The sequence below is a fragment of the Heliangelus exortis genome, chromosome 9 (assembly GCF_036169615.1).
Source record: "Heliangelus exortis chromosome 9, bHelExo1.hap1, whole genome shotgun sequence".
Taxonomy (NCBI): Eukaryota; Metazoa; Chordata; class Aves; order Apodiformes; family Trochilidae; genus Heliangelus; species Heliangelus exortis.
The window spans coordinates 21,863,670-21,890,900 of NC_092430.1; the positions used below are offsets into that span (position 1 = coordinate 21,863,670).

Here is a 27,231-nt window from a genome sequence, read left to right on the forward strand (position 1 = left end):
CCTAATATAAATGTTTTATTTAAAGTAAAAAGTGTGCACAAATAAAGGGAACGATTACATAACAATGTTCAAGACCATATTCCATACATAACAGGAAAATAGTAGTGATGATATTAACGAGCAGAGCACCCATAAGAATCCAACTCACATACAAAAAAAGGAGGTTACTCCACATAAATACATCATGCTTCTGATGCAGACACTTTCTCCAAAAGACAAAGTCTACTGCACTGGACTGTTTACACCCAATGTCCCAATTTATGACAGTTACTATATGCTTAGCAACGAAAAATAACTGTTAATATCATGGCACTTTGGAGAAAATTAAAGTTGAAAAATGGATTTACAGTCATTTGTTTGTCACTTAGCAACATTCTTAATGGTTAGATACATAAATAGAAAAAGTATCTTTTCTGTGACATTATCTGTAAAAAAACAACTTTTGCTTTAACAACAAAAGCCAGTGTTTTACTCCATAATTCTGCCCTGAGCAGCAGAAATGCCCTTCCTTACATAAAACCATTTTACTTAATACCCCATATGAAATTAAGCAAAGACAATGTTTTCCTTGTTTGCTTTAAATAAATTCCAATTTTACTATCAGTTAAATCTTGATGTCTAAACTAGTCATGCAGGTGTAGAAGTCAGACACAATTAATTAACTACAATTTTAAAACTGCATATAAGTAAGCAGTTCACCTGACACAAACTAAACATGCTGAAGTTATTGGATGCTCTTTACAAGTTTACTCTGATATTTTACATTTGAAAATATACAACTTGAGTTTAAGGGAACATGATTTTTAACAGTCTGGAGGTTCAATGCTTCCCTGAAATTGAGGCCCCTCCAATCACCTCCCAGGTTTGAAAACTCAGCCCAATACTTAAAGAGCTTCCTATTCACGTTGCAGAGAACAATATGACACTACTATGCATTTGGTGCAACCTCTCTCCTTAGAGCTGACATCTAAGTGAAAAAACACACACCAGATTTGTGCTATGAATTTACAGTGTTGCCACATGAGGATTTTGAAGAGACACTGATGAAGCAGAAGTCTAATTAAAAGCTTCAGATAAGGTTTGCTAACTTGTGCTCACAGATACTTGGATCTGTTTTCAGTAACATTTAGCTTGCCTCACAGCTCCCTTTGTACAACAGCTTCTTTACTTCAATGTCTCTTAATCCCTTTTCTCCAAAATAATAATAAAAAAGTGGTACATTGGTACATTTGGCATTTCTTCTAAGACACTTAAAACTATTTCTTAAAAATAAGAATTATCTGTGCTGTATATTACACCGTTTACTAACATGAAATGTAAGAATCACACCTCCCAAAGTCCTGTTTTGAACTGTTCTTTCAGCTCATTCCAATTGCTTTACTATTAACTTTGGGTCTACTTAAAATATTTCAGGTTTGATTGTGATTAAAACCACCATCTCTAAGTGGAGGAATTTAGGGAGTCTTTCTGGACAGCACCTCTGTTTTTCTAGATCTGCTGTTCCCACTGGCAAAGTTGAATGCATTCCCAACAGTATGGCAGTAAGATGAAAAAAAAACAACACAAAAAAAAAACAAACAAAAAAACTAAAATAAAACCAACAAACAAACAAAACAAAAACAGAAAAACCCCACCTAAAGTAACCATGCCCTTATCTAGGCCACAGCTGTAACCTATGCAGTTCTGATACAGTTAAGACAGCAAGTGTACAAAGAAATAGATAACAGGTTCTCCATCTGTCAATATTAGCTGCCATTGCTGCTGAATGATGTATGATCTACAGATTTTAACTTTTTAAGGTATTAATTGAATTCCACTTCTGTCAACTGATGCTTTATACCATGTAGAACCCCCACTGAGAGGGGCAGGCTCAGAAAGGCACTCTGTACCAGTGTGCAGTTCCTAAGGTATTGTTTCAGAGCAAAGTCTGTTGTTTCTAATATTGAGCTAATCACCTCTTTTTGGACAGGATCAATACACTCTGGGAGAGCAGCAGTTCTTGCCCTATTCAGTGTAAAAATCTCCTCTCCTTGCTGACATTTCAGTCTGCAGGGCAGTGACACAGATGCACACCTAAGGAGAACAGGGAGCCTAGATGTTTAGAATGAAGAGATTTAGAACTATGGAAGTTGTAAGGTCTTACAGAGAAAATGGCAGTCCTTGAACAACATTTTATTACAACCCCTAATGAAATTTGTATTCTTAAAGCTGTAAGAAAACTTCCTTATCAGAACTGCTGTATTGGCAGCTTAAACAGCCAGACTCCACTTTTCAGTCAGGAGCCCCAGAGATCAACTTCTACATTAAAATTCAAGTTTGGCAAGAGGGTTGAGAGGTTTAAAGTTTTAAATCTGGCAGCTGAAGGTTCAGCATAGCAACTGTCCTGGACAACAATTAATACAAAAAGAAAATTAGTGTAGTAATTCACACTAGGTGGCAAGGGTGAGACGTTCAGTTACTGATTTTATGCAAGTGCATCCAAATGCAGATGTTTATCCATGCAGAAACAGAGTAACAATTGGCACAGTCCAGAAATGGAGAATTCAGACACATTCCTCAGCTGACATCAAAAGAGGATTAATATATTCAAAGCCTTCAAATTCAGACTGGTCAATCTTCTTCACAATATCACTATTAAGATTAAAAAAAAAGTCATTAGTTCAGCAAAATTAAAAAGGTAACAATATTAAAGTCTCTTTAAATTTAGACCTGTGGAGCAGATTGCAACTGAGAACATTTGCTTTCTCTCTTTTATCTCTTTCCATCCTTGCAGTTCCCACTGTTAGGTGGTTTTGTTTTGGTTATTTTTTCTCTGCCTCCATAATGGTAACAAAACACAAAACTACCCAGAAGCAGTGACTGAGCTGCTCCCATGCACATCTGCTCCCCACAAAGGAATCAACAAAAGCTTTCCCAAGAGACAGTTTTGTTAAAAAACAGAAAACACTAGGATGTGATAGATACTGCATCAGCATATTTTTTAAACTTTATTTGTATGTTATGCATTTACAAAGGGAAGAAGGACCTTGATCTCATACCTAATTGAAGTGTATAGTTAACATCTAATACTGTGTTTACATATTACATGCACTTTATACAAAACCCTACAAAAATCCCTAAAATGCAAACAGCAGTGGCTCAGTTAAACTACAAAGGCCTTTCCCTGCTCATCCCAAACCAGGGTCCCTCAGGAGTAAGGAGCCACAAAACCACTACCAAAATGAAGTGCATTATCATGCATATTATCAAGGCTTTTCAGTGAGGATAATCTCACTAAACTGCTAACAACTTAAAATGCTCAAACAAGCCAAACAAAGCATCTTCTCTAGTTCAAAACACCCAAGATAAATCAAATCCAACATTCTATAAATACCATATCTTAAATTAATGCAAAAATAAATCAATTGACTAAATAAACAGGTCTTTTCCTTCACACATTCATTTCTCGCAGGTGATAGCACTAAAAGCTGTAAAACAGCACTTTCTTATTTTTCCTGGGAATAAGATTCTTTATAGCAACTTTCCCACTGTTGTTTTTTACATTTTGCCAGAGTAAAATACTTAATCCAGCCCTACAAAGCCTACCATGAGGACATATAACAGAATTTTATAAAAAAAAAAAGTTATTTACAGCTTTTCATACACTACAGCTATTAAATGAAGTTTTGTAACTCCTTCACTAACTTATCAGAACATCTTAAACTCTACATTACTTACTCATCATCTGGAGTGAGCTGCACAGGTTCATTGGTGAATTGGGAATCAAAGTTATCCAGACCAAATTCTCCAGATATATTTGGTTTAAATGGAGGCACCACTTGCTTTTGCTCCATCTAGGAATAAATGCACTTAGTAACACCAGGAATGAGTTACAGCTCATTGAATTATTTCTAAACAAGGCTGGAAGTTACTATTAAGTTTATTTTTGCAGATTTCCTACAATCATTCTCTTAACCTAATGCACTTGCTGTGTGCAAAAGAGTTAAAAGATTCTTCATTGTCATTATGGTATTTCATAACTTAAGGGCTAAAAGTATTATGAGGTCATTTCTCATGCTCCAAACAAGTTTTCAGGCCTTGCCTGTATGCAAGGAAAATAAGCCAAGCCAGTGGGCATCCACCTACCAGATCCCAATCAACATTCCGGAAGAATGGGTGTCCCTGGATATCTGCAAATCCTGTTTGAGGATGACAGCCTAAACGTTCCTTTGGGTCCTGTGGAAGGAAGAAAATATTCCTAAATGGGTGTGATGGCCTACAGGTGAATAAAATAAAAATGTTACAAGCTCACTGAGAAATGGAATAGCAGAGTTACAAGGGGCACTGAAGAACTAAGTGAAGCTTTATTTACTTTGAAAACTGTTCCAATTTACTGCCTGAAATAGGCATGCTTATCTGGAAGCTTTAACAGAATTTTATATAAACAACCATGCCATCTTTTTTCTTTTTTATTCAGACCTTTTTAAACACACCATATGTTTCAGAGCAAACTTGGTTAGATTACAAGTGAATTTAATTTCTCCATGAGCAGATTGCCTGTGCCAGGTGATCACACTGGGGCAGCAACTGCAGGTTGCTGATACACCTGGTGGAAAGGTTATTTTAACAGGACAATTCCATCTCCTTGTATGTGTGCACCCACACACACATTACCAAGGAGTTCTAACAGAAGCATTGCTCTTGGACAGTATTACTTTTTAGAATAATTTATTAAAATCCATTTTTTTTTCCTGTACCTGTTTCTTTCCCCCTAGGTAACATTCAGTAAATACAGGCCAGCATGTGCTTGCACTACTCCCCTACCACATGTGCAACTTTTGACTCTCAGGCTTGTTAGCTACCAGCACACAGGGAACATTCCCTGCCTCTGCATTGCCCTGGATGAAGTCATTAGCAGCTGTCAAGAATGATCTGCTAAGCTGCTTCTCTGAGAACCAAAATAAATCTGATAAGTTGCTGATAACCAGCACCCCAGGTTAAAGAAACCACTCTGAGCATTTCTAAGTATTTGAAATTTAATCAAGATTCCAGCCTGAGAATCTGGAGCTTTGGGTATGAAGACAAGCATCTAGAATAGGTTCACCAAGCCAACTGAAATTCTGCTCTCTGTACACAGCAGAAGTAGGTCTGCTACACACTGATTATCCAACAGGTTCAGAAAAAACCCAGATGCTCTTGAGAAGTCAAACAGTCCCCTTTAAGCTCTTACCTTATTAAGGAAACTCTTTAGAACACCTGCTGCTTTGACAGAAAGGGATCGGGGAATTCGGATCTGTTTTTCCAAAATTACTGCAAGAAAACAGGGTTCCTATAAACTTTTGCATTTTTAAAGTTGGATTGAAGGTAAGTAGAAACAAGGCACTGAAGTGTAGGAACACTCGTGGTACTTACCTTGGAAAAGATAATCCTCTGTGTTCTGATCAGGATTGTCAGAACTGCCAACAATGTCAAATGGTGACCGTCCTGCCATCATTTCAAACATAAGGACACCAAGTGCCCACCAGTCCACACTGAAGCCTGGAATTCAAAGGAGAAAACACCACTGAAGGCATTTGGGAACAAAAATACCAACACTTTTGAGGCCAAAACCACGCATTTTGAAAAGAAAGAATCAGTTAAATGATGTAAGTATTGCCAGTCTTTGGTTATCTGAATGAAGGAGAGGTGACAATTGTACCAGACATGATATGGTTCTTTATCTGTGCAATAGGAGAGAATATTCTACAAGGAAAAGGAAATGCAAAAAGTTTAAAGGTTGGTGTTAGGACCTTAACAAAGCTTTAGATAATATTTAAGCTTAGTCATTACTAACCAGCAGTGCATTCTTCACAGCAGGGCATAAGGACAAGGAGGAAGTATGTAATTCTCCACAGTAACATTACAGTAATTTATGGAGCTAAGCCTATCTGCTCTGCTATTCACTGCTGAAATGAAAAAAATTCCAGTTGCTGGGCTGGGACTGATACAGTCTGGTTTTCTCTAGAAAGTTTGTGATAAGGAAGGAAGATGTAAAGCCAGCCTGAAAGAGACATTCCATTGAAATAAGATGGTAGACTTAAAAAAAAAATACATACACTTTAAAAAAAATAGTAACTAACTGTAGAACTTGGTATAATTTTAAAGGAGAAAACAGGCCAAAGATCTGCTTGGCACAGTTCTGGAAGCTTAGTAACAGGAAACACAGCCAGGCTTCTCCTGCTTCAGGAATCTTGTGGATTTCCTAAACAAACAACTGCACAATTTAATTTTTAACACAGATTTGTGAAAGTTCTGTCTCCTATCCAGGACCTTTGCAATGCATTTACATTAAATACTATTAGTGCTGCCAAAGCTCCAAAACTGAACACAACTCAAGACTGTAAGTATACCATGAGCAGTATCTAAAATAAAGAGGAATAAACTTGGAAGACTCCAACTATTCTTCAAGACTAATAAAAAGGATTCAAGATGTGGAAGTGTCTCATTTGCTTGCTTGCTGTGTTGCTTTCTGCCCTTCTTTTGATGGGTTTATTCCCTCTTTCAGACAAGATGCTGCATTTAGACTGATCATGTGGCTAACACAGACACATACTTTTGACTGCTATACAACTTGAGTAAGGAGTAAGAGACAAGTCAAAGGTATAAGGTAGCAGTGAAAAATTCCATTTACCATAATCCTCTCCCCGAAGAATTTCAGGTGCAATGTAGTTTGGAGTCCCACAGAATGTGCTGGTTGTGTCACCAGGCCTCAGACCCTCCTTTAAGAAAAGATGGGAATAAAATACTTTAAAGTTAGCCAAAGATATTACACTCCCCCTCTGCTAGCACCTTTGCTTCAAAATAAAGTGTCCTGAATAAACTCTTTTTGTTTTAGTAAAACTATACTTAAACCTGCATGTAAATCAATACAAAACACTACTTGTTTCAGAAGAAAAGAGAAATCTGTATCTAGGATCTCACAAGGATGGCACATCCCTATTGATGTTGATTTTAGCTAGTAAGCTCCACCACATCTCCAATGATGTTTAACAGCTTACATGAACAGGACAGATAAAAGGTTTCTGGAGAAGAGCATGGGATGCAGAATGGGAAGGTTACCCCAAAGGAGTTTTGCAGTCTTCATCCTTGGAAGTTTTCAAGACCAAACTGAACAAAGCCCTTGGTAACCTGACCTGATTTTAAAGCTTAGAGTGGATTAGACTTCCAGAGGCCCTTTCCAACCTGTGTTATTTTTATGCTTTTCAGATGCTTAGCCCAAATTATAGCCTTTAAAATAATTCTAATTGATTAGAATGGCACTTCTGTGGCAAAGTCAAGCCCATGCTCTACTGTAGTCACAAAGGTTTTGCAGAAAAAAAGGGAAGTGTCAGAATCCAAACGGGACCAAGTGTGGCTGATTTGTTTCAGCCTCTTGCTTTTTGGAATTAAGCTAATCCTGAATATTTCAGCTTACCCCTTCCAGACAAGTTGATAGAGCAGCCTTATAAAAATACAAAAGTAATACATGTGCACTGTCTGCCTGTCTTCAAGTTCATACCTTGAAATTTCACCTTTTTAAGTCTCTGCATCCCTGAATTTATGATTTCTTAATTGTTCATTTTATTGGTTAGCAAGGAACAAGATCTTACCTTGCACATGCCATAATCTGTGAGTTTAATATGCCCTTCAGAATCAAGTAGCACATTGTCCAGTTTTAAATCTCTGTAGATTATCCCTCGTTCATGTAAATAGTTCAATGCTAGACTGATTTCAGCAGAATAAAACCTAATGCAGAAAAAGATACTGATTACTCAATTAATCAAACCCCCAAACCACAGTAACAACCTTGTTGTATGATATTTGTCTAAATATAACCCTCTGTATTCTACTATTTTAATTCAAAAAGTGAGTAAGTTGTTTATATTCATAGAAACTTTTCTATCTACAGTCACTTTAATATTTTTAATTATTGTCTACTGAAATCTTTATCTCCATCTGAAATGAAGCATATGCACCAAGAACTCAGCATTTGCCTGAACAGCTGGTAGTAGGGTTTTTTTTTTTTAAGAGAAACACACTGATAAAATTAATTGAAAAAACACAACAGATAAAAATTCAGAATCAGACTGAAGTAATCTAGATTAATGCCAATACAAACAATACCTAAATGCCTCCTATTACAGTTCCTCCTTGAAACAAAAACATGGCAGCTTGCAGCATTAAAATGAGAATGCAGCTTCACATTCCTTAAATCCTTAATGTCTGGAGAGGATTTGCTAGCTCACCATGATCATCCCTGCACTACTGCACTGTGTCAGAAAACCTGGAAGCTGTTTTGGTGCAAGAAATCTGGAATTTGGCATACCTGGCATGCTCCTCTGGCAGCTTTCTCTGTCTCTGCATATGAAACATCAGATCTCCACCATTTACATACTCTATAACAAAGAATAACCTGAAACACACAGGAGTTTATTACAAATGATTGTATACAAGGCTGAAAGAGGTTTGAGATGTTCTAGGTCTGCTAATGGACAATGTCAGTTCAGCTCCTCCCCTCCCATCTCTCTGAAATGGCTGGTTTCACCATTTTCACTGAATAAATTCCCTAAGTTAAAAAATCACATATACAAAGCTTCTCCAGATGATTCCATCATTGCTAAAGTAAGTAATCCTTCCCACATTCCTAATCCATTACAGCTACTGCTTGTCATTATTATGTATGTAACTGTGTTTATAGATTCACATCAGTTGCTATGCATAAAACAAAAAAAAGTTTCTCAGTTTCCTTCCTGATTCCTTTTAATCTCCTTTGTTTGTTGTTAATACTATTAGGCTATACCAGATATTTTCTTCTCATTTCCTTTCCTTACTTTGTCAACTTTTCAAACACCAAGGATGTTGTTTAAATATACAGTAACTGTATTTTATATACACTGAAAATTGCTACTGTATAGAATGGTGATTTATATACAATCTCTTCTCCTATATATAAACACATGAAAATAACCATTTTTATCTCTGTCACCTTGTTTTCCCTTTTAAAATTCAAATACTATTTTCCAAGCCTTTCTCACAGACTTGTCATCAGGGACCCCATACAAGTCTGAAATACATTTTTTTTTTCCCCCCAGCTCTGATTTCCCTCCTAAACCCTTTTTTCCTCCCATTCGAGGTTCTTTTAAGCTTTTTTTCCCTGTTCCTTCCCTTCCTGCCCAGAGTCCTTCCCATCATACCTTTTTTTTGCCAGACACCACTTCACATTCTTTTGCACCTTCCCAGTCTGAAAAGCTTAGATGAATTTGGCCTTGTGCTCAAGAAATGCCTCAATAATTTACAGTATGACTTCCACTACCTACCTAACACTTAATGTTTTAAACATTAAGTCTTCAAGGTGTCTTACAGTATGAAATATTTTTTGAGCAAAACTATCCTCTTATTTTATGACCTTTACCTGCTTTCTGTCTGGAAGCAAGAGTGTAGTCCAACAAGAAAGGGATGATTTGAAGCCTGTTCAAAGACATGTTTCTCTGTCTGAACCCAATCAATATCCTATTGATTTAAGAAAAGCAATATTCAGAAAAGGATTGGTGCACTTCTTGGGTCAACTATTAATGACATCTACTAGCAAGATATTAGTGTTCTGCCAGCCTTGTTTTACTTGAAAGAAACTGAACAGTATGTAGCTCTCCAATGCAATATAGGTAATATATAAATAATATATATGAGGTAATATGATTTAGGATATGCTTTTTTTTCCCTTGTTGTGAGTGTCCTGTACTTTTAGCCTCACTTGGGAATGAAAAAACACTCATCTATAAAAGATTAACTGGTGCAGAGATGTAAAACAGCATCAAGAAATGCATAAGAAATCAATGGTGGACCAAGAAGGAAATGCAAAAGCTGTTAAAATAGCAAACCACAGTCACTTGAGACTTTTCAGAGTAGCCTAAAGAACCACAAGGGAAATCTTCAGTATCAAGAGGTGTTCAGCAGTTTAATAATGTCAGTTAATAATGCCATTCTGATTTTTTTACATTACTCACTGTGTAAGGTACAAACAAATTAAGATGAAGGTTTGATTTAAAGACCAACTAAAATAACATCAAGTTCCCCTTTGTGACAAAAGCAAACTTGAACACATGAAAACCAGACTCCATTCATTTCTTTTTTCAAGCCAATGTGATGGGAGAGATATGGAATATTGCTTCAAAATAACAAAGCAAGCTGGGCTTATTAACCTGAATTCAGCAGAACTGCTGCAGACAGTGCTGATCACAAAATAAGACACTGACAAGAGAGGCTCATAAGAGAAACCACTGGAACAGCAGGGTAGCTGTGAGCTGCCAGGCTGCTAATGAAGATCCCCAAATTGGTCATCTGGCTTGCAAATCTTTTATGTATAAAAAACCACCTGGTATGATTTGCAATTAGTGTTGTAGACCCAGCAGCCTGGCTCTGGCATGTGGTAAGATACTGAAGCTCTTTGGAAGAGTCACCAAATATGTTGATTAAAAGCTTGCCCACCTCATCATCATTGACAAGCTCTTTCTTCACCACTTTCATGGCATAAATGCGTTCAGTTTTCTTCAGTCGGACGAGCAGCACTTTTGCATAGCTGCCTCTTCCTATCACCCGCAGCAAGTCAAAATCCTGAAGGCCCAGGCTGGAGGAAGCTTTGCCACTTTCCCTAATGCTCATTGCCTGTTGACAAAGAGACTCTGGCATCAGGAAGCAGGCTTGGCAATTCCAACAGCTGCAGAAGTCAGTGTTCCAGATAGAACGGCAAAATTAACGTCAACGAGTAATTCAATTAACATTTGGTATCCTTAAAACTGCCCTGTCCTGGAAAGGAATGTGAGGGAAAGAAAGAAGGCAGAGGAGACCTGGCAGATAGAAAAACAAACAAAACTGGAGGAGTTTGGAATGCCTTCTAAGTCAAGCAGATCTAGGCTTTCTAGATCAAAGCACATCACAGCTTAAGGTTAAAAAAAACCACACAAACTCCAAACCAAAACACTTTGCAAGCCTTACACACATACACCTCAACAAGCAACCCAAATGTGCTTTATGTACTACTCTTCAGTTTCTGACAGATTAGATTACTAGAATCTTGAAACTGAGAGAGATATGCAGGCTTTAAGGTCTCTGAATACAGTTTCCTTACCTCCTTTTCTTCACCAACATGGTCCAAGCTCTCGTGACTTGAGGGATTGTATGGAATCACTAGAGGTACAAGAAAAATTATTAGACCAATGCAACATAACAGTATTTTCTTTTGCCTGAAAATTTCTCCCACACAAAGCTCAGGGATACATAACTTAAGTCCATATATTACACATATTCAAACTGCTTTGTTTTGTTTGTTTGTTTTTTTAAACCATTAGAATCATTCTTTTGCAATACTGCATTAAGAATCAGTTATGAAAAATATAAACCCCTGCAATTACATTTGGAGATCTCTTTAGATTAATCTTGATCCCCCCCAGACAATCCTGTACAGAACTGTTGTTTGGTTTTTAAATTGACCATTATCTAAATCCAAATTCAAATATTAGGACTACCAGTCTGTATGCTACAGGAAAAAACCTGTTTGGCTACCAATACAGTGAAACCCTGCTAATTGTGTTGAGGGCTATTTATTTGTTGTTTGGGTTTTTTTGTTTTATTTTGCTTGTTTGTCAGGGCATTTCAAGTACACAGCCTACTGACAGGAAAACATAACTGAGAACCTAAATTCTTCCTTTTTAACCAAGTTTCTTCACTAGATAAAACACAGAAAACTGCAAAACTGTTGTATTTTACCACCTTAGCATTAAGAAACCATCTTTTCTTTTTTCTCTTGTTCCCTGAACAAAAACTAAAGAAGACTTAAAACAATGGAAAGATATTGTTTCATTTAAAAACCCAAAGCTCTTGTTTCAGCAACTTACAATAATATAAAGAAAAAAAAAATTTACCTGATTCTACATTATCTGGATGCACAGATGATGGATCCATAGGCATTATTGGTTCCTGAAAATATACACAGGATTTTTGTAATTGATTGTGCAAGTGTGACAAACATTATTTTAGATACAATAAATGTAGTAAATGAACCCTGAGAAATACAGTCTAGCTACTGTGATGTGAACAGTAAACTTAGTTACTGCTCTAATCCATGCATAATAAAACACTGCAGTCCATATTTTACCTGTTTTCTAAAAGTTATGACACATGTTCCAGAAGATGTATAACTGACAAATTAATACAACAGAGAAATAAGTATAGTAGATGAGAAATGAGACAGAAAAGCCCAAGGACTTCAGCAGTACATAGATTAGTCAAATGAACTAAAAAAAAAAAAACATAAGACTTGTAACTTTCTGCTTTGGTTACTAAAATACAAACAGTAATCATCTGATTTTTTTTCTGGGAACTTAACTAAAAATTATTTGATTTCTTGAGAGATAAGTGAAAACCTCTGCACTTCACTTTCCTTTTCTGCAAAATAGTAAACAGTTTAATAATCCAAGAGATATTTAGAGAATTTGTTTTACCTGTACATAATTTTCAAGATGTAAAACTGGATCTGTGCATATATATTTAAGCTATGTAACAACATTGTGAAGGATGAAGTAAAAAAGAACACTTATGTGTTTTTATTTGACACAGGATAAAATATGAAAGTCAGACTCTCATCTTGGCACTACGTCATCATTCTGCTAAGTGATTCCCAAGCTTTCTTGCAAAGTGTCACAGTAACCATAAAGAATGATCTTTCACCTCCTGTGATTGTTCACAGCCTATGAAAACCAGAAGTACAAAATGGGCTTTTTTTCCTTTGCTTGGCTGGATGGTCTATAAGGAGAACTCTCCAGGTAAGTTTTACTCACCGGCTGCAGTGCATGGCGGCCACACTCCCTGTTGACAAGTTTGTGACATTTCTTGTGAACTAGGAGCTTGCAGTTGATGCATTTATACCCCTGGCGACCCAGGCCCCATATTCTGTCAGTGCAGATGGCACAATGAGCTCTCTAGAATGACAAATCAACAAAACCAATTAAAGAGCAAAAAGAATAAAAACTATCCACCCACCTTTTCATTAACAAAGACAGGAGATGAGAGGGAACCCTACTGAACTTGCCACTACATCAAGAACCTGAGAATCTGAGTAACAAACAGGCAGATACAACACAAGAGTTTGACAAAATCACAACTATCAATGAGCAGAAACTGCCTCACATGGAAATGTGCAGGCACAGACAGCCCCTTCTGCTGCCCACAGACCCAGAGACATGAGCCAGCTCCAGAGCAAAAGCATTGCAGCTTATAATAATAAATAAAATAATTATAAATAAAAACAGAGGATGTGCCCAACCTCATTTGCTACATGCCTCACCATCACCCTGTGTCCATCAGCCCTTACACTTGGAACAGAGGGAGGCAGAGGAGCAAAAGCTGCAACACGTTAAACCATTGGATAACAAGAAATGGGAAGATCACCACTCACTGAAGGACATTCCCAAAACAATTCTATAAAGAGCCATAAAAACAGGGTCCCTACAAGAGCAAGAGTGGAAAGTGATTACAAGTATGGTGCCTTGACAGCCTTTGACCAAGAAGAGCTCAAAAGAAAAAAAAATAGCAAAAGTTAGACATGAAGGATGCTCAAGATGAAGTTTAGTGGAGACAATCTTAAGCATTAAGCACACAATATACTAAGCTTAGAAAAGGAGGAGAGATTATTGAAGCTGTCAAGGAACCTGGCTTATTCAAACGTTTCAGGTTTGTTTTTTGCTCTTGCTTTTCCTAAATACAGCAGAAAGACTTCTTGGTCCTTAGCAAATTTTATTTGAATATCGTGTCTTGAAAATATTACAAATAGTTTGTTATTTTCAGTTGACCACCTCCCATCATAAGCAGGCTGCCTGGAGAAATATCTCAGGTTTTCCTTTAGAAGTCATGAAGGGTAGCCTGTGCATAATACATGATTTCAGACCTTTTTATTCCCTTTTTGCTTCCCAGAAACCTGAAAATGTACTCTCAACTTGCAGTCATTCAATGCCAGTGTTCAAGTTTGCCCTCTGGAAAGATTTTAAGGGAAGACAGGAGCTTTTATATAATCAGTATCATGGTTTCGGAGTAAATGTACAGTAAATTGAAACCAATTTTTCTTTTTTTCTAAGTTTCTGACAATAATAATAATGTTTTGTGAAACTACAGATTTACCTAAAGTCTACGTACTACAGACAAACAACGAAAATGAGAATAAAACTATTTCATAATTTTTCCAGACAGTGACATTGTAATTAAGAAAGTAAGACATCCCTGTACCATGGTTTTAAGTTACCAAACAAGAGTCTCACCCTGTTAAATCGTTTGGCTTGGAAAGTGTGACCATTTGCACAATAGAGCTTTCGCCACCGGCGGGCGCCTCGGCGATAAATGGATTCTAAGAGGAAAAACATAGGATTATATCCACACAATTAGAAACACAGAACTACAACAGCTTCTCAGGAACCTTTCTGTGGAGAGTGATTTGCAGAGTAAAGTTTAACTCCTGCACTTGACAGAAACTTGAAATGTTTCAAGTGTAATTTCTTTTTTTTTTTTTAAATTTAGGATAATTTTTCTAATAGAATATCCCTGTGAACTGAAAGTTAATTCTGTTTTTCCAAAGTTAAAAGGAAGGAAAACTGTCCAAGCAACACAAACACTTGTGTGCAAAGCATGCACCTCCCTTACCTAAACTTGGGGAGGAGCTGTGGGGAACAGGAAGGAGGAAAGAAGGCCAGTTTGAGGAGCAAGCCCTGATTTCTGAGGTTGCTTGCACAAACCCTCCACTGGATTAGATCCACAGCTGCCACTGTTGGGTTTTTCGTTTGTTTTGTTTTTTTAAATTTTAATTTTTTATTACTAGAGGCATGTCAGCAACCAAAATTAAAAAACAGAATATCTGAAACTGCACTGAGTTGCAAATCTACTTCTGATTCAGTCCACAACCTCATTTTTTAAGAAAAGCAGCATTACCCATACTGCCAAAGTTAACTTTTCAGCATGCATATTTAAATTTGGCAGGGACTAGAATATCAAGCTGATAGATGTGTCAGTGTATAACATACATGTGCTCCTTTATAAAACTAAGGCACAGAGAAAATTACCTCTTTAATGTCTAGTACATTAGCTAACATAACTTAAGAGGTTTTTGGAGAGTACTCCTGATCGTACCTAAGCACAAATTTAAAATTAATTAACCACATGCCTCTAAAGGATGATAGGAGTCACTACCACTGGTTACAAGCCCTTGTTCACATTAGTCAGGCAGCAATCTGGCAGCTACCAAAAAGACAGGTATATGATAAAAAACTGTCATGACAGAAGAGGCAAAAGCAAGGAAAGCAGAGTGACATGGATAATTAACAGGAATGTGAAGTGCTTATTAACAATGATTCGGAAATGAAAACCTTTCTATTGAAAAATGAAAGACTTTCTATTACTTTTAATTTGCAAATATTAGCATTATATTCATAACTGTAGGATTCCAAACAGCAGAATATAAAGCACTCTAAACCAGGAAATCTGAATTCCTGATTTTCTGTACTTTTTAACTAAAATGTCTACTTACTATCTTCTCCTGGACAAGGCATGCCAGGCCGTTCTGGTACACAAGGAAATACTGCAAGAAAAACATTAACTTGTGATTAACTTTTCTTTAAGACAGAAAATTAATCTGTGGATTAAATGTAACACTCCTGAAAGGCATTCAGTCATCTGGGAGTGCTGCACAGACTGCATTTTAACAAAACCTTGTGGAAGAGGAGATGAGCTGAAAAGTGCCACAATCTCCTGGTTTTTACATGGGAAATATGAGCAAAAAGCAGAAAAAACCCCAAGTTATTTTCTAAAGAAAGCACCTACAAGAAAGTAATTTCTCATGTGAGCACCCATCACACTCAGTATTTGGAAATCTTGACTACAGTGTATTATAATTCCAATGTCATAACAGCTATGTATGAACCTGTCCACCTTGGCTCTTTTCTCACTTTATTTAGCTTCACAAACTGTCAAAAAGCAGCAAATCCAGGGTGCTGGTTTAATCAGAAGCTTACCAAACACAAAAGTAGAGAGAGGACAGCTCAAAAAGCATACTGAATACACACAACAACTGTGAAAAATATACAGAAACTGATTATACTCTTACACATTTTAGAAGTCTTTGTGGGAAGCTGAAAAATGCCTTCATACCAAATGAGCTGATGGTGAACTTGGTATTTTGCATCCTTTTAGAGAAGGACCATGTTAAGTCACTGCAGTGTAATGCCCTCTACAATGATCCCCTGATTTTCTGCTACAATCTCTGTTAAACTGAAATCTATATTCTACTCCAAAAAAGTTACAAGCAGCAAGAAAAATATACTGCAGAAGTTACCAAAACAGGCATATAACCCTAAAAAAAAAAAAAAATTGAACACAAAGAGGGATATGATATTGGGTTTCTAAAATTAAGTACTTCAGACTAGTTTTGAAAGTCAAACTTCTGACTAATCTGCATCAGAAATGGAGCTCAGCACCCTAATACAGATGCTCCTGTGAAGCACTTATCAATAACAAAATGGAGGATGCTGTACTGTCTGTCTTCTACCATTTGTGGCCAACAATGAAGTGTAAGGAGGCACCAGGGATGAATTATGAGAGACAGGGGCTGTCTTTCATTAACAAACTAACAGTGATATACTTTTTCCTCCCTTAACTTAATAAAACCCAAAGTGCTGACAGCTGAAAAACATAGTGCACAGTTTTCAGCATTCTCTTGACAGAAAGCCACAACAGGCTGTAATTGAGGAAGCTGTGCAAAAGACCTAGGTAATGAAAAATAAAAATTCCACCTCTTCTCAGCTACAAACACAAGAAGTAATAAAGTAAATGTCACCATACCATGAATTAGTAGCTCTGAATCCTTGTTTAGTTCATACAACCGAAAAGCCTCTTCTAACTCCAGCTGAGAAGAAACTGTACATGGATCTCCTGCAGAAAGAAAAGAGAACAACAAAAACTCAATCCAATCAATTCTGTGACATTCAACAGCTCCCCAGGTCAGTTCTAAGATAATTACTGTAGCAAAATAGAGAAATATTTTCAAGTTGGGCAATATTTATTTTTAATGCTGTTCAGAGACTATCTGAAAACAGTCATATTGAATGCTTTCAGGAAAATAAAAATGAGATATTCCCAAGAGGCAAGCAAACAATCACAAAACATCATTGATTTGATCTGCTACAAGCATGGTATCACATCACTCCAGTACAGGAGATTCAGGTTATCTTCCTAAACCTAAAATACCTTTACACGTTTCTGATATAACAGTTTAGGAGTGACTCTCTTTGCAGATATGTACTTTAATTTCAAAATTATAGCATTTATCACAAAAAAAAACTTCAGAATCACTAAATAACTTGAACAGTTTTTAAAATAGTTCAATTAAAAAATAGTTCAAAATACTACAACTGAAATATGTTTAAAACAATGTTGAATCTGAATAATCACCAAAAGACAGACCTTTTTTCCCCTTAGACCTACAAAAGATGTGTGAAAATATAGGATTTATCTCTGCCTGCTTGTAGAGCAGCTGTGAGCAGAACAAGCTTATTTCTACCTGAAATCCCATACAGCAAGCTTACTGTCAAATAACTTCTCCAATTTTTAACAGAAATATTACTTTCCACTAGTTGTGGGTAAGTGAACTGGAAGAAGGCAGAACAATTTTTGTCTCAGCTGAACTGGATCTAAGCTGAAAGTTTTACTGCTTTGAGTCTTTGGTCAATGCCATGCCTTGAAAGCTGACTACCAACAGTCTCATATCTATTCTTTCTTGTTTTGTACTACAAGATATCAAAATTAATACAGGCAATGCTAAGGCTTTTCAGTAAAACCACTCACCTTGCAGGCAGGAGGATATCTAGAACTCACCCTATGAAAGTTCTTCAAGCCACTGCTAAAATATTACTAATAAATTTAAACTGTCCATTTGCAACATTCTGTCTTTATTCTTTTCTGCATGTCATAACCCTCAAAGCTTTTCTTCTAAGCCAGCTGAGGTAATTTTTCCCCATCCTTCTTCACCCTCAACAATCTGCCTATCTGAAAATCAACCTGCCTACCCAGGAGGCAAACTCACACAGTGCAGAGCACAGAGGGAGAAGGAGGAACAATTGGATTTATTCAGACTCACTATGAGAATCCACAAACCCGGTTTTGTTTGTTTCTGACACCAGTGCAAACTGCTTTCTTTTTGGCAGAAGAAAAGGAGGCTCTCAAGAACAAATTTACTTCTTACTATGACAGACTCTCCTTCTTCATTGAGGAATCTATCATCCTTAAGATAAAGCAATAAACTTACTATGAAGTTAATGTTTAACTCTGCACAGAAGTTTGGTCATAAATATTGTTCAATTTACTCCAGAGCATCTGCCTGGTGTAAAGAACTTGGGAATGATGAGAGAAGAAAAAAAAAATAACTAAAAAGAAAGAAAGAAAACCTATTCAGATTCCCAAGCCCATCTGCCCATACAGCACTTCCAAAAATCAGCTTAGGTCCATGTTTAGCTTTAAGCTCTGAATAAACTGGCACTCACCCGATTTTGAATGGGAAACCCATAAGTGGAGGGAACAATTCTATAAGCACCATTTATGCTAATCACTGCATCCAAACACTAATCACTGCACATTATGGCCTCTTATGCATAGCAAATGGCTCAACAGCTATTTCATAGTGCAGACATCTCTTTAGTGTAGTTCAAAACCTATGTGCAGAATTCACCAATTTAAAAAAAAAATTACTAATGTTGGCATCCAGCTCACACCTGGACTACACCTGGTAAGGAAAAGACAGAACTGAGTCTGAACTTCCTTCAGGCCGAGTTCAACATGGTTAACATAAGCACTAGAGATGACAGAGGTTCTCAGCCAAGGCTGATACTACTTCACTTTGATTGAAGAGCTACTTGGACAAGTAATTTCTCTCTTTTAATAGTTAGTAAAACTTTTTCAATGAGTGTTGTTCAATGATGTGTTGAGTAAGTTGCTGAAGTAACAGCTGACACAAACACTCAAAATTTTTTAAGTTTGGTTACACATACATCTCAACATTACATGAAATTGTACTGACACTATTGATAAATACTGTTAACTTGTATTATTTAAGGTTAGTTTAACTTTCAAATATTTAAGACTTAAATGAGAACCATGAGCTTCCTCAGCAGTATAAGGTAATACTTTCCATTTCCTCCCTAACAAATGCTAACATTGAATCCACATTTTGATAACCAGTGACTTTTCATTTCTTTGGTTAAAAAAATACAGCTTTCCTTGCTAAGTTGTTTGAAACAATTATGTTTCCATTAAGAACTTAAAGGTATTGGATAAACGTTATTTCCAGAGTCAGATTTACTATTTCTAGAATCATGCTTACGGAATATGTTTTTTATAAGCTTATTTTATGAAGGCAAAGGGTAAGGAAAACATGAAAGAGAGTAGAGCCAGACAGCTGAGGGATATATTGTTCAAATATGTCATAAGACCAAGCATAATTTACCTTCCTCATCAATCCATTTCATGGTGAAAAGCTGCTCATTGTCAAAGGAGCACATGTCTCGAACTTCACTGCACAGTCCCTCGAATGAGATGGAAGGTTCAAAATAGGTTATCATGATGTCCCTGAGCAAGAGAAAATTAATTTGATAAATTGTACTGCAATATGTTGCATTTGCCTTCTGTATACCACTTTTATAAAGCCCATCCCTCCTGCAGCCCCCTAAAAAAGTACTAAAGTAATATCAGTAAAACATTAGCACAAAGGTTCCCTTCCTGTAGCAAAATGAAGTTCCAAGGGATTTTTATTACCAACTACTTGACCATTATACCAGTGGAAACCAAAGAACAAAATTCTGCAAAAATTTTTAAGAACATAATCAGGATATTGATGGTTTAGCTTGCTCTTTAAGGTGTTTTTTTTTGTTATATCAAAACGTTGTAGGAACTTACACATCATCTCCAACTAAGTTTTGATTATGTAGATGTTATGATACATTAATGAAAATTATTAAGCAGGTTTCCTAGCAGATTAGAGATGGTGTTCTAAACAAAGTGTCTTTAAAAAGAGACACATGATGCTTCACTGCAGTGATGGGGAAGGCAGACAAGGAGGCATTCACTTAGAATTAAAATGTACTACTTCACTGTTATGCAGGATGGGTATTTCTGTTTTAACCAAGAGTTAGGTAACCTAGTGTTCTAAATAGGTTAACAAAATGCTGACCCACAGTCCTTTACACAAAGGATTTAAACAGAGATACAGGTCAGAGGAAGGTGGAGAAAAGAACAGAGAGCAGGCTGTTCACAACACTGCTCTTCAGACATCTCCTGTAAGTCCAACGTTTGAGCTATGACACAAATCTTCCAATAAAAACCTCAACCTGTTGGGATTTGTTGCAGTTGGTGCCAGCCAGCCCAGAGCACTATCTGGGGGAGGGAAGGGAAACTGAAGCAAGAGACAACATTCACATCTGGTCAAAATTCCCATCAACATACCTACCAGACTGGAGTGCACTTCTGCAGCTGGTTAAACACCTCTAAATCCACTTGTGCATGGGCACAGTTGTATCAAGTATGCAACTTAACATAACACTGTGGTACCTGAACCTGAACCACCCTCAGGAGTGGCAGAGAACACACATGATGAACATGCTTGCCTGAGGCTCCTTCAAGTTCAACAGCAGGACTAAAATAACCTCACCATTTCTAAGCACTCCAGAAGAACAGATGCCTTACTCATGGGTTTATGAGCATGAGCAGTAAGGAAAAGACTCCAGCAAATGGTGTAGGACACTGAAATGACCCTTCTTTAAGAATCCTAATAGAAGAGTAAAAAAAGGTGGTACATCATTGGCTGAGGAACTGCTCCTCCTTTTTCTACATGAGATAAAACACAGGACAAAATATTTGGACCCAGTATTTAAGACACAGGGCAGTGCTTTGGGGTAAAGGGGGCTTCATTTGAAACACCAGATTGTTCCCATCCCACAAAGCAAACTGTTCTCTCCCACACAAAGGTTTGCCTTCCCATCCTCTCTCAAAATGCAAAAGCTACAAATCCAGCACCAAAAGTTTGTATCTGTGATCCCAGGCAGAGTTAACAGTGCTTTACTGTTAGAGACACAGGCATCAACCACAGAGAAACTCAGGAGGCTGCATTAGGAGGCAAAGTCTCAACCTGTATTTCCTGTTTTTCAGGGAAGGAAATAAGGCACTGCTTACTGAGCAACTCCACTGATTTTGTGCTGAAGTTTTGCCATCCCTTCACCTACTCACATTTTAGTGCAGTTACATTCACTTTGAGATATTTTCTTAAACAAAAAGTTAAGCTCTGAAGGGCACAGGTAAATCAGAGCTAAGCATTTCAACTATTGCTCCTTGTGACCGAACTACTCAGTAACGGGGGTGAGTTAAGTAGCAGACCACAGTCCCAAAAAAAGACAGTAATTACTGATGTTCTCACAAAAAGTGATGATTAAAAAAAGATTAGCAGTTCAGCAGTTTTTCAAATTTAATAACTTAAATCCACTTAAAACAGCCTTAGCTGTACCACGCTGAACAGAAAGTCAGAACATTAAGAGGTAATGAACAGCCCAGCAGTCTCTCTGTACCTATAAAGTAAAAGCCAGTACCATATGAAAAATTAAAATTTAAAAAATCAATCTCCTACCTCTTGTTCCAAGTGGCAGAATAGCTGCCCTTCAAGCAAAAGGAGTTCAAGTTAAGCAAATTCTTGAAATTATTACTCTTAACACCTCCAACAGGACGTGTATCAGTTAAATACATTTGGAAAACGTTACCCTCTGTTACAACAAGCACTCATCAGTCTTTCAGAGAGCCCTAGCTAACAGCAATATTTAAAACAAGGAAAAAAGAAAATCTGTATGCTCTGTAAGCAATATCCAGCAGCTTTTCCTAGAGCTGTGAAGCCAGGTTTACGTAACACAGAAACTGAAAGATTACAGGTCTTTCTGCAAGCTTTGTCTCCCCTGTTTAACTGTAGTGATGACACAGATGTTCTCGACTGAGACAGGTCTCAGGGTGGTTCTGTTATCACACCTTTTCATCATATGGTGTTTTCAACATTTCTTGCACCTAACACCACATCCATGATGTCTTCATCAGCAAAAAGCTGTATTCACTCGAGCTAAGACAAAGTTAAACTCCACTGAGAAGAAATTAGGAATTTTTAACAAAAATTAGTGAGCCAAGTTAAAGAACAAAGGAAAGTTAACATGGACTTGCATGAAAAAATACAAAATGTTTTCTTTCACTAAGACATGGAGAACAGAGGACTGACAACAGCCCTTTATATCTGATTAAGCCCTTTTCATTACTGCTTTTAAGAATGTTATAAAGCCATTCTAAGGCATAATATCCTGTATTTCTCTCCTCACAGGGAACTAGAAGAAAATCTGATCAAAGCAAACCTTTTGCACCTCCATATTTGCATGTGTCCATTAACTCTCACAATAAAAGCACCAGCTTTTTCAGATTTTACTTTAATACTGTTATAATAGGTCTTAATCAGGGACCTGTGAGTAGGAAACATGCAAATAAACAAGATAGTACTTGTCCTGAATTACTTGCAGTTAAAATCTTGTCATTTATATCTTCCATAAATATTCATAAGGGATCATTTTATTCATACTAATAAAAGGCCTGCCTGAATCAATACCCTGCACATCTAAGAATCAGATAAACCACAGGAAGGCTGAGAAAACACAAATTTTAAACCTAAACATGAACATTAGAGAACAGATTCTAAGTATCTCTAGAAGACCAAACCTCACCACTATCTTCCTCACCTTTCCTAAGATCAAACAGCTTTGCTTGTGTCCTCTCTTTTGCAGATCATCCAAGTCACAATATCCTTTAACAAAAAAGCCAAACCACCACCAAAATAAAAAACCCACCGATGCCAGCAGTTAAATGCAATTCAAGGTCTACATCTCATTTTTCACTTCTGAGCTCAAACTTCCATGAGACAATAATCCACTGTTAAGAACTGAGACTACTGCTTTAGATTTCTCCACCTGCAGCCTAACAGAGCTCTCACACATTATGTGTGTGGAAATACAGAGATCCATCACATATTACAGGTAAATTACATATTACCTCCATATTTATCACACATCTGGGTCAGCCATTAAAGCTTTTGACAATGTCTAAGCATACATCACTGAGATTAACCCAGACGAGCTCCTGGAGACCTGTGCTCTTTCAAGATCTTTTCAGTACCACAAGGTGCAGGCACTGCTCTTCAGAACTATTTGAAGTATTTCTTTCCCCAGAGGATGGCTGAAGTCTCAAAATATCTGCTCCTGCAATCTGGAAAAAGTACAGCACCAGAAAATTAAATTGGTGTTGAAATCACAAGAAGGGGCACAAACGTGTTCACAAGCTTAAACCAAAGCTTTCTTAACCTGAACACTCTCCCGTGTGAAACCTGATCTTCAGCAGACAAGGAAAAATACTGAAGAACTGATTAGCAAGTGCTCAAGACCAAGGATAACATGAAGAAAGGAGGAGAGACCTCAAAAATTCTTAAGAAATAAATCTGTTTCCTGGAAATATTTATAGCAGTACATTTTGATTTTACAACTAAAATAGAACTTTTTCCCCCTCTTTCCCACTCACATAAATGCAGTAAAATGAAGAAAAGAAGCAAGTCTAGCATGTATCAAACTGAAGCTGGGCAAAGCATTGGTAACTTTAACTGCATTCTGAGTCTAACCTAAATTACAACCTAGATACATAAAGCAGTGCAAAATCTATGTCAGGCACTGACACAAGCTAGCAGCTCTAATCATGACAGGAAAATGGTTCTTTTAGGTTAATACACAAGCAGTGTATAATTCCTACCTTTTCTCTACTGCTACAATGCAATCACCCCACAGTTATTAAGGGTATAATAGCAAATTATACTGAATGGACAAAAAGCACCTACAGCAGATGAGATCATGCAAAGGTAAACTTTGAATAATATTAGAAAGCTGAACCAGCTTTAATTACAGATGCTATTCAGTGCCACAAATATGAAGCTGCTACACTTTGTTGCAGTATCAACAAAGGTGTATGTAAACATTTGGTGCAACAAATTCAATTCCTAAGTCCACACTTACACCTCTATTGTATACACCTCACCGATTAAAGTAACTCTTAAAAATGCTGAAAATGGCCCTACCTATTTTAAACAACCAGCCCTATGGGAAAGATAAGGGAGGTGTAACAGAGAAGGAAATACCTGGATAAATTCAGCCTAATGCCCTAATTCCCAAGTCTCCAGGAATTCACACCCTTTTATTCTCATGATCTCTTCTCAGTTTAGGAAAATTTTCCTTCCTGGTTTTACAGATTTCATTAATTCCAGGTAAGAATTACCACTACACAGCTGAATGAAACAAGGACCCTTCAAAGAGTTCCTGGCAGTCTTGGTCTTGGCTGAGAAAAGCAATTAGGCTCTCGGCCAGGTTCAGCTCCCTGCTCCAGAGTCAGTGTAACCCAGGTGAGTGTCCTGATTATCCAACTCCCAACCATTTCAAGAACAAACCTGAGCTTCTGAGTTGCTGTTTGGTGTTTGTTTGTTTGTTTTCTTTAGCCAGAAACTCCACCTGGAAGCTGAAAAGACCTTCCTATCAAGACTTTTGCAATAACTTCAACAACCCACTTCAATGATTCTATTAAAATTTCCAAAAAAATACACCTGTAATCTTGAGACAATTTATTTGATGAAAGGGAAGAACACTGCCTTCTATATCAATTTGAGACCCTTTGAGATTTGCAGCTTCCACCCCATTTCTGTGTTAAGTTCAGGTAAAGTGTTTTGCTTGATATCCACTTCTTGATAGTGCTCATCTGAGAAGCAAGTGTGTGTGGAGCTTCTGTGGCAAGAAAGTGCAGAGAATAATTTGTTTAGCTCTCAAAATAAATCGTGACTAAGGCACTCAGCTTGTTAGTTTGATTGTATTCACAATGGTTAACCAACACCCTGTGTGACTCACTATTATTTAAAGTAAACTGATAAATGCATTAAACCAATAAAAAGTCAATAGATGAGACTCAAAAGAAACACTCCAGTATCTGTTTTGTTACCTAAAATGTAAAGTGTCATGAGCCAGCATTCTTGACCAACGTAGCACTTTTCTTCCTCAGTCTCACAAACCTGAGCTGCTTTCTCTCTGTTCTCACACCATGGCCTCCCTACCAAGAATTCATGTGATTGCATGTGGAAATGATCAAGATTAAATCTGAACCAGCAAAAGAAAAATAAATGGTTTTACCCCAGAACACTCCCCACTTGAGGTCACTGCCTGACTCAATGAATGCCTCTGCCAGCTGATAGCCAGGGGCACCTCCTCTCCTTCAGAAATAGTGGATTAAAGGGACTGTAAAACAAAGAGTCTAGAATTTCACATACTATTACTTTCAGTGTTTCACACTTCCTTTAAAGGCACAGATTGTGCCAGTCTACAGTGCTTCTCTGTCAAGAAAAGCCCCAAAACAGACACAATCAAACCCAGCAGCAAATACCAAGGCATTGTTTCTATACCTCTCACTGAAAGTATAAAGCTAGAGGCACCAGACAGCATATACTGTAAATGTAGTACATCTTCTCTTGTACTTAATACAGATAACTGAAAAGAAGCTCTCAAGAGTATCACATGTTCACTCTTACTCCAAAAATGCACCCAACATTTTTTTCAGCTTAGATCACCTCCTCTCAAGCTTAATAGCCCAATGAACCATTGTCAACCCTTGCACTCAAAAGTTTTCAAGTTAGGTGCTGTAACTGTTACTATTTAATAGGGGGTTGTGAACTTAAAACTGAAAACCTCTGCCTTCTATGTTATTGTTGCAGACCCACTGAATGAGACCTGTAACATTCAGATTTTCACCCTCCAGACCCGTTACAGCTGAAACACAGCTGACAGTAGAACCCCCGCAGTTATCACCCACAGACTCTCTTGGAAACCCCTCGGGAACAGCCTAAAAACTGATTAAATAGGTTTTTCATCCAAAAACCCTCTTTCCTTAGACCTAAATATCCCTTAATACGCAGAGACCAGGAGCAAAGCTGGACCGTGAATATTCTTTTAAATATTTATTTTTTAAGTACGAATTTCAGCACGTGTCCCCCAGTACAGCATAATGAAGAAATATCCACTTATTACCGACAGCAAGGAAACAACCGGGGCCCCGGGCAGCCCGGTGAGCAGGGCAGAGGCGGCCCATCAGGTTCATCCCTGTTTACGGGTGAGGAAGACAGAGATCCGGGGGTCCTCAGCAGTGCAGGACCAACCCCTCGGCCCGGTTCGGTTCGGTTCCCCACCACCCCGGCCCACCTCGCCCCCGCTGCAACCCGACACCGGGGAAGCTCCTCCGAGCACCAGCCCTGCCAGTTTCCCCTCGCTTCAGAAAACCCGTTTCAACGAGACTATTGGGTTGGGGATTCCGTTTTTTGGTGGATTTGGGTTTTTTTTTTCCTTTTTCCTCATAAACCAGCGGATACCCAGGACTTGAGACCTTCCCGCCGCAGTCCACGTACCGAAAACCGGGTCTTTAAGGTACCGCCCTGACGGAACCTCGGGGCTGTAACCCCGGCCAGGGCAGCCCTGCCCGACTTCAGTCACCGGCGGGGAGCCAGGGACATTCTCCAACCACCACATCTCGGCACCAACCGGGAGCCCACACCGGGCACTCCGAACACGCCCAGCCCGGTCCCGGGAGCGGCGTCTCCTCCAGACCCGAGGCCGGGCTCCCCTAGTACCAGGCAGACCAGCGTCGGTTCTACCATCCCCACCCCCCCCCCACCCCACACCTCGGGGCCCGGCCGCGCCGCTCCGCCCCCGGCCTCTCCTCACCGCCCGCCCCGGTTCCCCCTTCCCGTTCCCGCCGCCCCCGGGGCTCCGCGCCCTCACTCACCCTTTATAGTAGGCTTTTACCCGGACCTGGTGGGCGCTGTCCCCGCCGAGGCTGCCTCCGAGGCCGCCCGGAGCCGACATGGTGCTTCTGGCGCTGCTGTCCCGCTGTGTCGGCATCCCGGGCGGGCGAGGGGAGGGCTGAGGGACCGGGAGGCGGCAGCGGTTACGCGACCCCCGCCGCGCCGCCGTCCCTCGAGCGCGCCGCGGCCCCGCCCCCTCCTCACGGCGCCAGCCCCGGGCGGGCGGAACCACGGGTAGGGGGAATACCGGGAAGGGTCCG

The 27,231-nt window shown here is 38.4% G+C and overlaps 1 protein-coding gene across 2 annotated transcripts; it reads right to left on the reverse strand.

Annotated features, from left to right (window-relative positions):
• Positions 1-27,182, reverse strand: PRKCI (protein kinase C iota). Of its 2 annotated transcripts, XM_071752681.1 has the most exons (18): positions 26,953-27,182; positions 19,529-19,650; positions 16,873-16,962; positions 15,563-15,613; positions 14,304-14,389; positions 12,831-12,971; positions 11,916-11,970; positions 11,123-11,181; positions 10,483-10,659; positions 9,410-9,507; positions 8,324-8,410; positions 7,608-7,743; positions 6,650-6,737; positions 5,392-5,517; positions 5,210-5,289; positions 4,126-4,215; positions 3,718-3,833; positions 1-2,631 (listed from the first exon to the last, which is right to left on the reverse strand). In XM_071752681.1, the coding sequence occupies exons 1-18, from the start codon at positions 27,066-27,068 to the stop codon at positions 2,544-2,546; spliced, it is 1,806 nt and encodes a 601-aa protein (XP_071608782.1). In that variant the 5' UTR covers positions 27,069-27,182; the 3' UTR covers positions 1-2,543. The 2 variants fall into 2 exon arrangements, with proteins under 2 accessions (XP_071608782.1, XP_071608783.1); XM_071752682.1 differs by lacking the exons at positions 14,304-14,389; positions 26,953-27,182.
• Between the last annotated feature and the right edge of the window lie 49 nt (positions 27,183-27,231).